The sequence below is a fragment of the Heliangelus exortis genome, chromosome 1 (assembly GCF_036169615.1).
Source record: "Heliangelus exortis chromosome 1, bHelExo1.hap1, whole genome shotgun sequence".
NCBI lineage: Eukaryota > Metazoa > Chordata > Aves > Apodiformes > Trochilidae > Heliangelus > Heliangelus exortis.
Window position 1 is genome coordinate 165071089 of NC_092422.1, and position 15019 is coordinate 165086107.

The following is a 15019-nucleotide window of genomic DNA, read 5'->3' on the forward strand; positions in this document are numbered from 1 at the left end:
AAAAAATCATACACCACATCACATACCAGAAAAATAAGCTTTCTTTGTTCTAGTGAAACAGATTTGATGTTATACATACCAATGACTGTTGATTTCAAGAAGTGTTAAGCAAACACAACAAATTAAGAGTCAAATCTGTAGCCCGAAGGTCAAATCTACATATATCATCTATATATGCATTCAGAAAAAATTGATTTTTAAAATGCTATGGTAATTCTACTTTGGAGAATAATTTTATTTTGCAGTTTGAGTTTTTAATGAAATCTATCATTAAACACATAGTTTGCTATGCTATTAATAACTGGGCTCAAAAAATTAAAATAGCCCTGTAATGTTTTAACATTTTTCTATTATTTTACATTTCTGCAAACGAGCAATACTCTTAATGGCTATGTTAATGGATATGTTGATATCTGTTTCATAAATAACCAAGAGTAAAGAAAATGCAACTTATTTCTAGCTATATGCTTATGAATTGCATACTATGGGATGGTGAAGGTATTTTAATATAACAGGGAATTTTCTTTGCAAGCTATATATTTGAAAGTAACGTATGTAGGTAATTAACAGAACTAGAAATGAAAGCTGTTTTGAAAGTGTATTACAATATCTCTGTTTAGAAAAGAAACTTTTTTTCTGTACAAAAGAGGCATGAATGCTGAATTATATTTTCTAGTTCAGTATATTTACATTCTTCAATTGTATGTGGTAATATTTTTTATTTTTCAATACCTTGGTAAATGACCTAATGTTTAATTTGTATAAGCAGAAAGTGAAAAAGAAAAATAGGGAATAACCAGAGCCTGAGAAAATGGGAGAGAAAGAAATAAAGATACCAGGGTGTTACAGAAGAAAAATAAAAAACTTAAAAATAGGAAAGGTAAGATTTTAAGGAAACACTTCTGTTAGCTGCATCAGGGACAACTGTAAAGTAAGTCAAGCTGGCATCTCTGTCCAAGACAAACAGTGGAGGAGTATAAGAGGAGAAGAATGAATCCCTTGAATTAGTCAGTAATCTCAAGATCTAGAGTTCTAGACAAGAATTGTGTAACTTTAGAAGGATAAGGGAAAATACATTCTGACAACCAAAAGAGCTGAAAAATTATTATCAGGCTACTACAAATTAAATCTAATTAGCATCTAGAATCGTGGCTGGTAAGATTTAATCACAAGTACAGTGGCACAGAAAATCATATTGGTACTTAAATTTTCTGACTCTAAAAAGCATGAATTTAAAACTCCAGAATTTTCATCACATTTGAGGTGAGACACAACAGAACACACTTTTAAGCTACGATTAAGATACTTGCTTGGTACTTTCATCAAAAAATACACTAAAGTAGAAAGTTTATCTTTCCATAACTTTAAACTATGAGTTTTACCTAAAGGCTGCAGTAAGTATCTCCTGGTGTTAAATATTCTTGCAACTCCAGCCAGTGTTAATACCCAGGTCTCAGCCCACTGTTTCTCAGCTGTATCCCTTGAATGATGGATCAGAATGTTGCCTCCTCCTGACTCAATCTTCTCTTTGTCAGCCGTGGTGGAAGATTCTCGAACTCTATCCAACAGGTGAAATAAAACCTGTAACAGTCAGAAACAAAAGGAAAAAAGCAACTTTTCAAATCACATAGTTATATTCATGGTAAAACATTCATTTTTCCATTATCCTTTCTGTCACTGTGTCACCCTGAGGTATGCCTTATTCTGAACAGTCTCTGCCACAGTTAAGAGTAAGGATCAGCTGACTGATGTTCACCTGGGAAGGGTTAGAAGCAACATGATAAAAATCAGTGAGTTAGAACTGACAGAAAGCTAAGCTGATGGATCCCAGACACCTCACAAGTACAACATGTAATATACTCAACTTCAGCCTGACTTTTTCCATAAGGCACAAACAACATGAGAGTTATCAAGAACAAGGCATTTAACAGATCCTCTCAAATAAGAGAGACAGAGTGCAAAGTAAAGTTTGATCTAAATCAGATCAATCCAATCACACAACCCTCAAATGACACCATACTTTTTAACAAATAGAGTCATTCATCTCTATAGGAAGGGAACAGTCTTTTTTACATAACTCCTAATTAAGAAATTATCAAGAAACAGGAATTACCTTTCATAAGAGGTCTTAAGGGCCAGAGAAAAAGCAAAAAAAAAACAACCCAAAAAACCCAAAAGACTATCAGACTTCTGCCACCATACCTTTATATTCAAAAAGCCTTAATAAACTGGCTAATTGATGGTGAGATAACATGTCAATGGTTAACAACATGTAAATGCAATTCAGAGAAACCTGTACATCATACCTTCCATATTACTGTGTGCCACGTTGAATGTTGCAATAAAGTTCCATGAGCACCAATAGTAGAAAACAATGTCTGCCCAGCACTCTTTCTAACTGCAGGTCGGGGATCCACACACAGTTCTCCAAGTTTGGCATAGAGGCACAACCAAAGACAGTCAAATGGTGGTGCAGGATGAAAAGGTCTATTCAGCATCACCCCTTTTTCTTCCGCCTGTTTCTGCAACACTGCTTCTTCTTTGTTTAGCTCCTTTTCAATTATTTCTCCTCTTTGGAAAAAATAATCTGAAATATTCCACTACAAAATAAGTAAGACACATGCTGTTGTACGATAAAATTATTATAATCCTCTTAATGATCATGAAATAAATTCTCATTTTCACATTTAAAATATTTTGTGAAGTACGCCAAGATATTAATTTCCCTACACTGGTGGAAGATAAGCACATAAATTTTGCAGAAAACATTTTTCTTAGCCTCAGCTTTTAGGCCCCATTTATACATGAAGTACTAGTAAAGGAAGCAATGTTTATTAAAACCAGGTATTGATAAACACAGTAACTGTGTTTATCAATACACAATTATTACACAATTATTTCTTTACCTAGAGTAAAGAAAACCTTTCTTCACCTGGAGTAATGCAGATTAAAGGTTAAGTTGTGCTCACTCAATTTACATATGATTCCAAATTACAGTATGGGAGCTCAGTAAGAACTCAAAAATAGGTTTTGGCTTCGATTTGTAAACTTCACCACAGATTAATTTTCATTTAAAAAAAAAACAAAGAAAAGAAAAAGAGAAAATGAAAGCCAGAAGCAGCACCATGGTAGGTTAATACAGAACTTACCAACAAACCAATTGAAGTTAAGCTAATATTTAGCTCTTGATTGTGAAGTCCAAAGCTCCCTGCAACTTCAACAACTATTTGCAGACAAGTGCATGGCATTGTTGGAAGAAAGTCTGTCACAACCAACTGAAGACACTGGAATGCAGTCCGTATTAAGGACTCTCTTAAAAAAACAAAACCAAAACAAAAATACACACACTCATTTCAGGTTTCTTCATGAGCACAGGGGTGTATTGAATACAACACCTATATAGCATTATTAAAAAAAAAAAAAAAGTTTCTGAGATAAATGTGCAACAATTTACATGTTTCATCTAAGGGGTTTTTTTTTGAGGCATAACATCAAGTTAAAGTTTCAAATTCTTTTAGTCCATGTAAACCAGCTAGTAAGTTGCAGTTTAGACTCTCCAGTGGTCCTAAGCTAGTTTTATACAGTCAAACCTTCTTCTTTGTTCTGTAGTTCTAGGACTTGTTTGTTCAAAGTGTGCCAAACTGATAGTCAATGTATATTTCTACTTATTAGGGAAGATACCTGCTCTGGCCATGGTAGTCTTACTTGTTTAAATATGATATTAATTTAAGACAAAATATTTCTAAAATATCTGTCATTAAATTGGTCTTTAACTCGTATTCTGCCTTTAGAATGAAATTTTGCATAATAACAAAAAAAAAAAAAAAGCTAGTTTGGAGAAGGTTTCTGAGAAGGGGCTGTCAGAAGCAGCAAGGTCATCTATAACTAAAACTTTCTTTAGTGAGAGACAAAATTAAAGTATCAAAAGGATTGATGGAGTATAAATAATACAAAATATGGAACATGCCTTTAAGTGTCAACATAGGTTTTGTTGTTTTTTATGTTTAAGGTACAAAAGAAAAAATTCCAAAGGTTAGTAGTACAGAAACTTGTGTCCTTCAGAATATATATCCGAAGAAAAAAAAATCAGAATACAGATGTGTCTGTTACATATTTCAGAATCCTAAATAAAATAATACTTTTTCAGCATGTCCACTGACCAGAGAGAAGACACTTGGGAAGAAAGCCTAACAGTAAGTAAGACCATGTTTAAAGTATGATAACAGTGCCTGCATCTTGTGCTCACAGCTCTAGGTGAGGCAAGAAATTGTTGTATGCTAAGGAAAGAAAGCTTCATTTTTTTTCCCCACTGTAGTTGATATGACGTGGGCAAACATCTATATGCTTTGTAGGAGCCTAAGATAAAACAAAAGATCTTAGTAACATCTTGAGGTATCTGCCAGTGAGGTTTAGGATTGAGACATAAAAGGATTTGAAGACTGTCTTGAGAAGAAACCTGTGGTGTTTCTCATCTAACAACAACTACAGTGAAAATCAAAAGGCACCTGGGGATCACAGAACACTTCGCACCAAGCCTGGAAACAGCAGGTACCAAAGGAAGCACCAAAAAGAGGGTGCTCACAACCAAGAATGCCAACATCCCTGGAAATTTTGGTGAGTACTACTGCCAGAGGAAGCAATACTGGTACAAGAGCAAAATCCTTCAAGGGTTTGAATGGGCTTAAGGAAGTCTGCATATGGCCAGAAGAGAGAGGCTAATGTGGGGTGAAAGGAGAGAGATGCTGAGGTGATTTCTTCTGGTACCAGAGTTATGTGCTGAGCTATGCTGGTGCTAGTAAAGACTTCCAAAAAAGAAATAACATGATCTAAGCACGTGGTATTGGTCTTGGTGCTTACAGTTCCAGGGCAGGTGTTCATTCCACTGCTCATTTCAAAATAAGTCCTTGCAACTTCACCTCACACTTTCCCTTGTGGGGAAGAGAACCAGTCCAGTTACTGCTGGCAACAGGGCCAGCTGTGGCAGTCAGCCAAGTGATTCACCCATAACAAGCAAATAATATTCCATATTTTTGCCACCAGTAGCCATTTAGAGAGAAAGGCTTCCACAGAAATAGAGAGCATTCAGAAGATGCCACAACTAGATGCCACAAAAATTCAAAGATTTCAAGAAGGAAAAGAAACAACAGAGGAACTGTGAGCAAGAGCTAAGATATACAGAATTATCTGCAAGAACAAGAGATGTGTTTAGCAGCATGCTAGGATCAAAAGAATTGGCACAAAAAAGTACTCCTGAATCTATACTGGGTGTTGACCACAGCAGAGGGTAGAGTGGAAAAATCCTCTGGTCTTCTGAAAGATTACTTTAGTAAATAAAAGTGTGATATAGGAAAAAAAAAACCCTTCAATTTTATTGAGTAAAATTGTTCATAAGCCACAAGTGACAATGAAAACTACGACTATTACTGAAGTAGTTTTTAAAGTAAAATAAAAGCAGAATTCATTCTCCTGTTACTATATTACATGTTCTTACAATAAAATCTTATTTTCATCACTTACCCCTGATCACTTCGGATTGCCCCCATGACTCCAAGCACCAATGGCCAACCAGGTCCTAAACTGTCACCCTGACTTTGCAAAATCTGTAGCACACACTCCAACTGCTTGATCCTGATATCAGGATGACTTATGTTTGAAAGTTCCTTTAGGGGATTCAATAAAAGCAACTGCAGTCTCTAAAAGTAAACAGTAAAACACATTAAGGATGCCAAAATTTAAATGAGCCTTTATTATTTTTATGCACATACAACATACAACACTTACCTATTGAAGGTTCATTCAATTAACTCAGTAATTTGTTCATTAAATGCTAAAACTCAGTATCAGACTGGTCTTCTAAACTTTGTTTATAAAGGATCACAGAAGGACATGTACATGTTTTTCCCCTCACCTGTGCTCCATGTCCCTTGGGAAGCAGCTACAGCATGCCAGCACAGCTGCATATAAACCAGCATGCAACTTTACATTCACCCAGCAGTGCTAGAATCAGCTTCCTACTAAAGAGACCTTGAAAAAGCTATCCAGTGAATCTCAATAAAAATTTTACAATGCTTTATTAATAATGGATTGAATAGCTGTGACTTAAAAGGTTAAGTAATATCTCTTTTTACCTGCTACCACATCATCTATATAATTCTAAACATTCTGAAAATGTTCTGCACTCATGTGGGTGATCTATAATTTGTTCCAACAAATGGACATAACACACTAGCATCACCACTCTTTGTTATGCATTTCAAAGAGGAATTAGGGTAGTTCATTAGAATGAATAATGAATTAGGTGATTCTCAGTAATTACACCTGAAGGTTACAGTTGTAGATTCTACAAATTCAATACTCAAGTTGCTCTATGAATGCCTCACATTCAATGAACTGTAGAAAACTTCCTCTAGGGAAGATTTTGATTTCATGTTCAAGTTCTAGAAAAGAAGGATTTACTTTACCTGATTTTGAGATAATGGGGGATCATGGCTGAATGTCAGTCCTGCTTTAATGAGAGAAGTTAAAGCTTCTGCTCCCCATTCTCTCATTCTGGAGTTTGGATGCTGACAGACCTGAAAACACAGCAATGTGTTGTTTAAAGTCACTTTTATTTAACCAAGCTTTGAATACATGTAACATATTACACAATGATATTTTAATTATATTATAACTTTAACTTATGTACAATATTATAATAATTTTTAAAAACAATACAGTAAATATCTAGATGACAGAATGAGGTTTAGTTAAAAAAAAAAAAAAATCTATATTTTTTGGACAGACATACCTTCTGAATGAGGAAGCAAGGGGAAGCAGTGAAAGACAGAAGGAAACATAATGAAAACCCCAGCAGTTCAATCCAACACGCTTTCCAAAATGACTACAGTAACAGCTAACTCAGAAAATTATTTATTAAAAAGGACCAAACATCTCTTCAATGAATGCCTGAAACTTTCAGGTTTCACCTAGCTCTAGGCTACTATAAAATTCAAAGTTTCTTTTTTCATGTATTGCTTAACATAATCAAGTGAGGAAGCATGACAGCAGCCCATACAGAAAGTGTCTGCTCTTCTATATTCTCAAACACAAAAAGTAACTACATAGTGAATGTAAAATAAGCCTTATATTCCATTAGTTCAAAAAGTTAACAAAACAACAGCAAACACTATTTCAAACTTAAGTTTCAAGCATGTCTTCATTTCTGTCTCCTATCTAAATCTATAATTTTGCTAATTGTTGTTTTTTGGGTTTTGAGTTTTTTTCTTAGAACAGAACAAATCCATTGCACAGATAACTAGTATGAGCTGTACTCAGTACCCTCAAAAAAGTTTCCTTGACCTTTTTATTATTATTTCCACCCACCCTCCCAGACCCAGCTCAGACAGTGTGAAAACCCAGAAAAGTCCAAGGCAGGATCATAAGGAATGCTGATGGCTTTGTCTGGTGAATCATCCCCTTATCAGACACTAGCCATTACTGAAAAGGAGGATGAGGCTTAATGTTAAAAAATGCAGACAAGAAATATCTAGTCTCCTGATTTATATAAATTTTCTTTACTGTATATAACAAGAGAGAATTTGAACTACATTATGATACTCTGAATGTAACCAGATTGTCAGTTCCAGAGACATGGAATTAATTCTTCCCTCAGGGTGTGTTTAATAAAGTTTGCAGCTGGTGTTTTCTTCTTCCTTACTGTACCTCAATGACTTAATTTTAAAGGAAATAAGGAAGTTCTTTAAAATAAATCGAAAAACCATGTACTTCCTATGAAAAAGTGGCAAATACCACAAGAGATAACAGATTGAAACAGACTGCTTACTAGATGAAAACACACGAGAGTCTCAAGATGTGAAAGATGGATCTTACTGTCTTGAGAGGAAGAACAAAAAAAAAAAAAGAGAAAGAGATGACTGTGCTATAAATCTTTAAACACCTAAGTATCTGAATTTCTTCTCCTAGATAAAAGTTTATGTGGAAATGATCTTTATAAATAAGGCCAGAGATGGCTAATCCGTAACACTGTTTGAAAAAATGCACTGGTTCTGGTTCTAAGGAAGTGTCTGATATTTTCTGGTAAATGAGGAAGAAAAGTTTTCTCCTTTATGCACTTTAAACATAACCCTGTGGTTCCATTTCACTCTTCAACATACTTGTGTGGAGAACTGAAACTTTATAATTACATTCTGTTACCTGTTTTTCAGTTCAAGTTTTCTATTTTTTTTCCTTGATGGAGACAATTTTTCATCTTGAAGTTAAAATACTTAAGGAATTGAGATATGATAAAACCTACTTTTGTATTTGTATAGTATTCTCCAAATTTTCTCTCATTCAAAATGTTAGCTTAAGCATTTTTAAAGGAAACAAACAAACCCTTTGTAAGTAAAGCTAATGGCTTCAATCTGATAAGGTAACAAAAATACATCTAACTATCCTCCTAGATATTTGTACTATGTAATTTCAAAATGAAAACTACCTTAACTTAATTACCTTAACTGTAACACCTATATGAAGTATAACAAATTGGTCATTTTAAACATTGTCATGTTTAAAGCTTATAAGTACTGACAGCACAACAAAGTTAACTGAGATATCCAAATATTGGAATTTAAATATATCACTTTTAAATTCAAACTGATGTATTCAAGTTGAAGGAAAAAAAAAAGTGCACAAAGCAAAAAATTTAGTTTTTAAAAGAATTACACTTCGAAAATATATTTCCATGATATCTTTATTAATAAAAGCTAAATTCTAGTTTGAAAAACAATTATTTACCTCCTAGATAAGAAAAAAAACCCAATTATTTACCTCCAGAAGATGACCAGTCAGAGGTCTCCAAAGAATCTCAATCCTATGCATGTTTACTAGTCCTGTTTCCAGTAATTTAGCAACAGCAAAAAGCGATGGTTCCTTAATAAAATGAAATTTGAACACATGACTTACAGGTAAATCAGATAATTTCAGAGCCTTTTGCTACAACATAATTGCTAAATAAAGGAACTATTCCTAAACTAAGGTAATGTCATTTAACTACTTTGTCTTGTAGGCTGTGAACTCGTCTCCACGGCATCTGAAGGACTTCGTTACACCTGCAGTACTCAAACAGAGGCCACAAGGGGGTAGCAACAGCATACCATGAAGAATACTTGTTCCATACTTTTTATATATTTTTCTCCAACTTTGACAATAACCAGAGAACTGATATTTCTTTCAAAACTCTCAATATTACACATACAGTCAAAATGACTGTTGAGCTGGAATTATTCTGTTTCCATTTCTACTGATTTTTATTCTCATTTTCAATTGCTTTTAAACATAAACTTTGCTTGTTTTAATTCATTCTCTGTTGCTGTAATTGACAAATATTACAAGTCATATTTTATGTCATGATCTCTAGTGTAACAGGAAAAACTTGCAGAAACTCTCCTCTTGAATTAGAATATATACTCACTCTTATTTGATCACTGGGTGTTCAATGCTTTTGGCATAAAGGTTGTTTACTGCAGCTGACAGGAATTCTATTGTTTTCTCAAGCTAATATCAATTATCAGGTTTTTAGTATCTAAATCAGTCTTTTTCTGAAGTATATTATAAATGAAAATTGTAATACCTCAACAAACATACTGTGCTAACCTCTGAAATAACAAGGCCTTTAGAAGTTTTACTCACCCGCTATCTGATTAATGGAAATGCATGACCTCACTTACTTAATAAAAAACCATAACAGGAACATAGTAAGAATGCTCAGAGTATTTAGTAACCATATAAAATACTGTAAACAAGACATTCTCTGGTTCATAACTTATTTTTTAGTCTAGAGTATCAAATGTATTACTAACTTTATATTAGAAATAGTTACCCTAGAGAAGCAACGTACAAGCCTTCTGCCTGTTTCACAAAAGCATCTAAAATGAAAATTAAGAACTCCCCTTATACCTTATTGTTTCCATACGCCATATCCATGGCTTCCAGAGACAAGGAGCAAAGGGCGTTTATTAAGTGATGTAAAGACACATCATCAAGGTACCTGAAAAATAACAGCTATCAGAACACTGCCAAGACAGATAGACACACACTATTTTAAGATAAGCTTCCTTACTGTGAGCTTTCAAAGAGCCTTGATAGTATGCTGGATATAACTGGCAGATCAGTCATAACTGCTGTAGTCAGAACCTTGAAAAAGAGACAAACATATACCTTATAGACTGCAATAGAATAATACTGTGTAATCATTAACTGGAAAATGAAGAATCATGCTTACTGTGCTGGGTCCTTCTACAGCCCTTCCAGGTTTTAATGCACCCCCAACACCAGGCTTCAGTCCTAGAATCCACACGAGATGCTGAAATACAGAAGGATCATTTTCAGCAGAAAAACCATTTCAGGTAGATAGGAAACTGGTATCGTACTCAAACCAGCCAGCACCCTTCCAGACAAGCAGAAATCAAGGGAAATGCTACAATACTTACTCAAAGCAATTCAAGTACACCATAAGTAGAATCAAAGCTTCTATTGCTCACACAAAAACTCAAAACCAAATTAAAGCAAAAGAGTAAAGCATAAATATTTCCTATCATACCTGAAGGGTAGCCAGGACAAGTTGCCACGATGTACCAAGAACGGCTCCATGGCAGTGAGCTAAGTTGAGTAATGTCCTCATACACTGGATATTTTTTGAAGTCAGCTAAAAAAAAACCAAACAAAACCAAAACCCACCATAAAACAAATGACTACATAATTTTTATTATTCTGCAACGACAATGTTTCTAGGAAAACTTTTTATACTGAATAGCTGAAAGATGACATTTTGTTTGCATTAGTGCGATGTGTCTTTTTTTTTACAAGTAGTTCAGCATCTCTTCTTCTCAGTCTTATCTTGTTAGGGCTGAGTGAGATTTGAACATGGCCCTCTCCTTCCTGTTATGCATTATCATCAAAGAAGACAAGTATTTCAGCTTTAAGTGCATCTTCTCACAAAATCAGTCTTTAAAAAGCCATATATGTGAACCTGCACACACAGACATGCAAAGGAACTGAACCTAAGGATTTTCAAACTGAATGCATAGAAGCTGCTGATCCAAGAGACAGATAAAAATTGAAAATAAGTCTTCTATTCTATTAGAGAACTTCTGCTGTTCAGCGCTGTTCCAAAGTAAAAGCTTAGGATAATGTTTCAGATAATTATTATTTGTAAGCATGCTGCTTATCTGTTGCCTGTTTTTGAGACACATTGAGATGCAGAAAGAAGTTAAGGAGGATGAGATCACTTACTTACCATTACTGTTCCCTGTGGCTGAAGAGCTAAGGGTTGCCCTACTGCTACAACCTGCTGATGAGATTCACTTGAGGGACTTATCATTTGAACATTCTGTCCCTGAATGGAATATGCTAGAGAAAAATTAAAAAGGAAAAAAAAATTAAATTTAAAATCCAGCACTTCTAGCAACAACCTCCTTCTGGCAAAAAACACTCCAGAGAATTTTTTCACTGTATTAACTTTAGGGTCACTTTGAGACCTTTAATTATATTTAGATTATTAAGTCCTTGCCTTATAGAGTTAAAGGAGGCAGTAATTAGTCTCTCACACTATGAAATATTGATGGCAATAGATTAATACATTTTATGTTCACACTGAAATTACTTGTGCTAAGGTACAAGCAATAGACTATGCCTCAACTCAGTCATCTGTGTTAATTATGTGTAAATAGTATCACTGTGTGCTCAGAAAATGAAGGTGTAATAAATGCTCGTGATGTTTTCCAATACAGGACTTCAGGACACATATTTCTTAACTCACCTGTAAAAAGAAAAGTAGCCTATGTAAAATAACTTTAGTTAATTGCTCCGTTTTCATAGTGTTGGGAAGCTCAGTCATGCCTACTGCTTCACAGACTTATGATCTATTAATACACTCCAGCTTGTGGGCTGGACTAAAGGTGTTGTTTCTTGTTCCCAGATTAAGGTATTTTTGGTTTGTATTAAGATGTCTAATGTTAGATGCATCTGCATTTCTTCAGGACACAGTAATTAATTTTCAAAATAAGGAACAGAGTAGTATATCCTCAACTGGCATGAATTACAAGATTCTATCAGGATGTGAGAGGCATTAATCCAACTTCTTGTTAAGATAAGCATAGCCCAGAACTTCAGATCTTCCATTTACACAGTAAGTACTACCATCACTAGACAACTGTAGAAAAGGCTGTAGTACACCATGTATGTAGGGTGTTCTAGACAGCTGTTAAGTATCTGAGTTGCCCAGAGCTCCTTTCGTAATTTGAATGCCTAAATTACATATCCCAACAGATCTTTGGGATGATAGACAGATCTCCTTAGAACATGAATTTCTAATATATGCTAAGCATTCAGGAAGTTTTGAGCTGACTAGAATGACACCCAGCAGATGCTGCAAGGCTAACCAGTTCTGGAAAGCAGGCAGTCTAGATCCTGTCTGAGGATATTAGCATAATATAGTGTAGCCAAATACTACAGCTGCAGATCCTTGTAATCACATCCTGAGCAAATCTGGGTACAGAGGACAATACACAGAAGCACAATTAAGGAATACCTATATACTCACATTTACTGGACAGAGCTGCAGTTGTGCTGTTTAATACAGTAAGGGCATAATGAGGAGGCAAGGATCCTTTGCAAATGGCAGTGATAAAGGCATCTCTTGATGTTACAAGACCCAGTTTTCCACAAAGTGCAGCCATGGTCAGTTCTGCTTTTAGAATATTTTCAGTGGCAGCTTCATCAGTGCTGAAAAAAACCAAATCAATTTGTTAGAATTAATCCATGGTGCAGAAGCAGGCAGCTAACCAAAACTGAAAGCAATGAGAATGTATACTTTAAACTTGTCAACACTACAAATACTGAAGAGCAAACATAACCAAACAACTGTATTCTTCAGAACCATTTCCTGTAAAATTGGTCATTACTTATGATGACTTCAAAGGAGACTATGAGGAGGTTTTTAACACTGATTTCAAACTATGGTGTTTGACAACAAAAGACTCTTTGAAAAAGACAATTAAGTTACAAAGTTACTACCTAGTAAACAGCTTCAAAGACTGCATAATACAGAGACATTATTAAGTAGCTTATCAGCCCTAATCAAGACATGGGTAGAATAACTTGAGTACGTTGAAACATTAAGGCAAAGTAAAAAGGAGAAAATTAATTCAAATATTTTGAATGAAAGCCTTTAAAATGTACTTAGTTGGTGTATATTGAAATACATTAAAGATTTTTGATAGATTTCTGGAGAGCTCTGTGTCATTTTCTCTTAACAGATCCTCACTCAGTCTAGCCATCACTAACCCACAAACCTGTCTACTCAGCTGCCATCAACAGCAGTGCTCTCTCATACAACTGTCAGGTTGACTGGTACCAACAGTCAGATCAAAGTATAGCTGGGAATGTTATCTCTGAAAAATCAAGAGACAGAAAAGAACAAATACCTTGCATCAAGTAGGAGGGATAAAGCAGCCAGAAGACCACACCAACATGCATTCACCATTTCTTCCCAGACAGCTCTGCTAACTTGAAAGAAATACAGAGACTTGTTTATAGCAGACACACGGTATTTTAATAACTTTCCATTGTATGACAAACAAAATGCTTCCTTCTACATCTTTAAAGTACGTTCTTAAAGGTATAGCTGCACAGACACATGGATGTGCATACCCAAACATACTCATACCAGCACCATTTAAACAGCTGCATTTAAAGAAGCATTGCTAAAGTAAAAAATGTCACCACCGCAATTTTTTTTATAAATTACACAAAAAATGTCCTAAAGGTGTATCCAACTTTAACCCAACATTGTCTGTACATATAAACATTTAGGAGTGCAAAAAACATAGGGCAAGTAACGGACTGAAATCTTGCAGTGAAGGAAAAATACTCTCCTCTGATGTTTCTGAGTCCCCATATTTTTTTTTTTTTTTTATTTATTTAAGTTAATAAAGAAAAACTATAGGTCTGCCAGACCTGCACGCTGCAACACGTCCACCCCTCCTTCCCGCTACCGCTCCCGCCAAGGGCCGGGCGAGCGCTGCCTGCAGGACCCTGGAGAGCTCCGCGCTCCCGCCGCCCCTCCCGCAGCGCTGGGGCCCGGGGCCGGTTCTGGGTCCGCAGCCTCGGGGCCGGGCTAAGCCAGACAAAACCGCTCCCGCCAAGACCATAGCCAAACCCTTCCTATCTTGCGCAAACACAAGCCTCAGTTCCAACTGCTTCTGCTTTTAAGTAAGTTTTGCCCTAACTACTTTTGTTTTATTTTAAATCTCTCCATATAAACGATGCTTTTGTCCTACTACTAGAAATACTTCTTTATTTTCATGTGTTGTGAACTGCTACATTGCTTTCAGTCAGATTGCCTCGTGTGACCTTGGATCTCAGTGGTAAGTAGAACTAAGGACATGGGAAAGTAAAATACTAATTCTGGAGAACAGAATGCCTGTTACCTGTCCCTCATATTGCACATTACCTATGTGTAAAACAGTATTAATACACCATAAGAATTCTATGGCTGAGGTTCTATAGGACAGAGCAGTAAATTAAGTAATTTTTTTAGAGACTACTGCTGTTCCATTTAAACAAAGAAATAAAAGGCTTATGTATGGTTTAGAAACAAATTTAAGCAACAAAGCATGAACTATTTCAATTCTGCTTCATGTAAAACTGCTGTATTTTATATACCTAGTTCTCTCTCTGATTGGTCAGATATGGACTGTGAGTCTTGCTGCTCTGAAGAAGACTGTGCTTGTAATGAAGTTGTCTCTGTTGTTGGACCAACTGTTTCTGCTTCTCCCAACTCTCCTTCAATCATGGTAGTGATACCACGGACAAGATCCAGTAAACAGTGAAATGCCACTGACATGGCATAGCCTTCAGGAATCATAGGTGGCTCTACTTTGTCCAGCATTTCCAAACTAAAAAATTGAAAGCATGACAAGTAAGTGTGTAACAGTACCACTGTGATTAAAAACAATAACCAAACAAAACATCAAGACTT

The 15019-nt window shown here is 35.4% G+C and overlaps 1 protein-coding gene across 9 annotated transcripts in view; it reads right to left on the reverse strand.

Annotated features, from left to right (window-relative positions):
• MON2 (MON2 homolog, regulator of endosome-to-Golgi trafficking) overlaps positions 1-15019 on the reverse strand; it is a 67840-nt gene that overhangs the window by 22415 nt on the left and 30406 nt on the right. For all 9 annotated transcript variants that reach the window (XR_011723902.1, XR_011723901.1, XM_071733509.1 and 6 more), the window contains 14 exons: positions 14704-14936; positions 13464-13545; positions 12581-12762; positions 11276-11388; positions 10580-10684; positions 10262-10342; positions 10100-10173; positions 9937-10027; positions 8809-8910; positions 6462-6572; positions 5518-5693; positions 3150-3312; positions 2307-2600; positions 1383-1581 (listed from right to left, as the gene is read on the reverse strand). Coding sequence is in view for 7 of the 9 variants with exons in the window: in XM_071733509.1 (XP_071589610.1) it covers positions 1383-1581; positions 2307-2600; positions 3150-3312; positions 5518-5693; positions 6462-6572; positions 8809-8910; positions 9937-10027; positions 10100-10173; positions 10262-10342; positions 10580-10684; positions 11276-11388; positions 12581-12762; positions 13464-13545; positions 14704-14936 (2006 nt within the window). In the remaining 2 variants the exon portion in view is untranslated. The remainder of the gene's footprint in view (positions 1-1382; positions 1582-2306; positions 2601-3149; positions 3313-5517; positions 5694-6461; positions 6573-8808; positions 8911-9936; positions 10028-10099; positions 10174-10261; positions 10343-10579; positions 10685-11275; positions 11389-12580; positions 12763-13463; positions 13546-14703; positions 14937-15019) is intronic.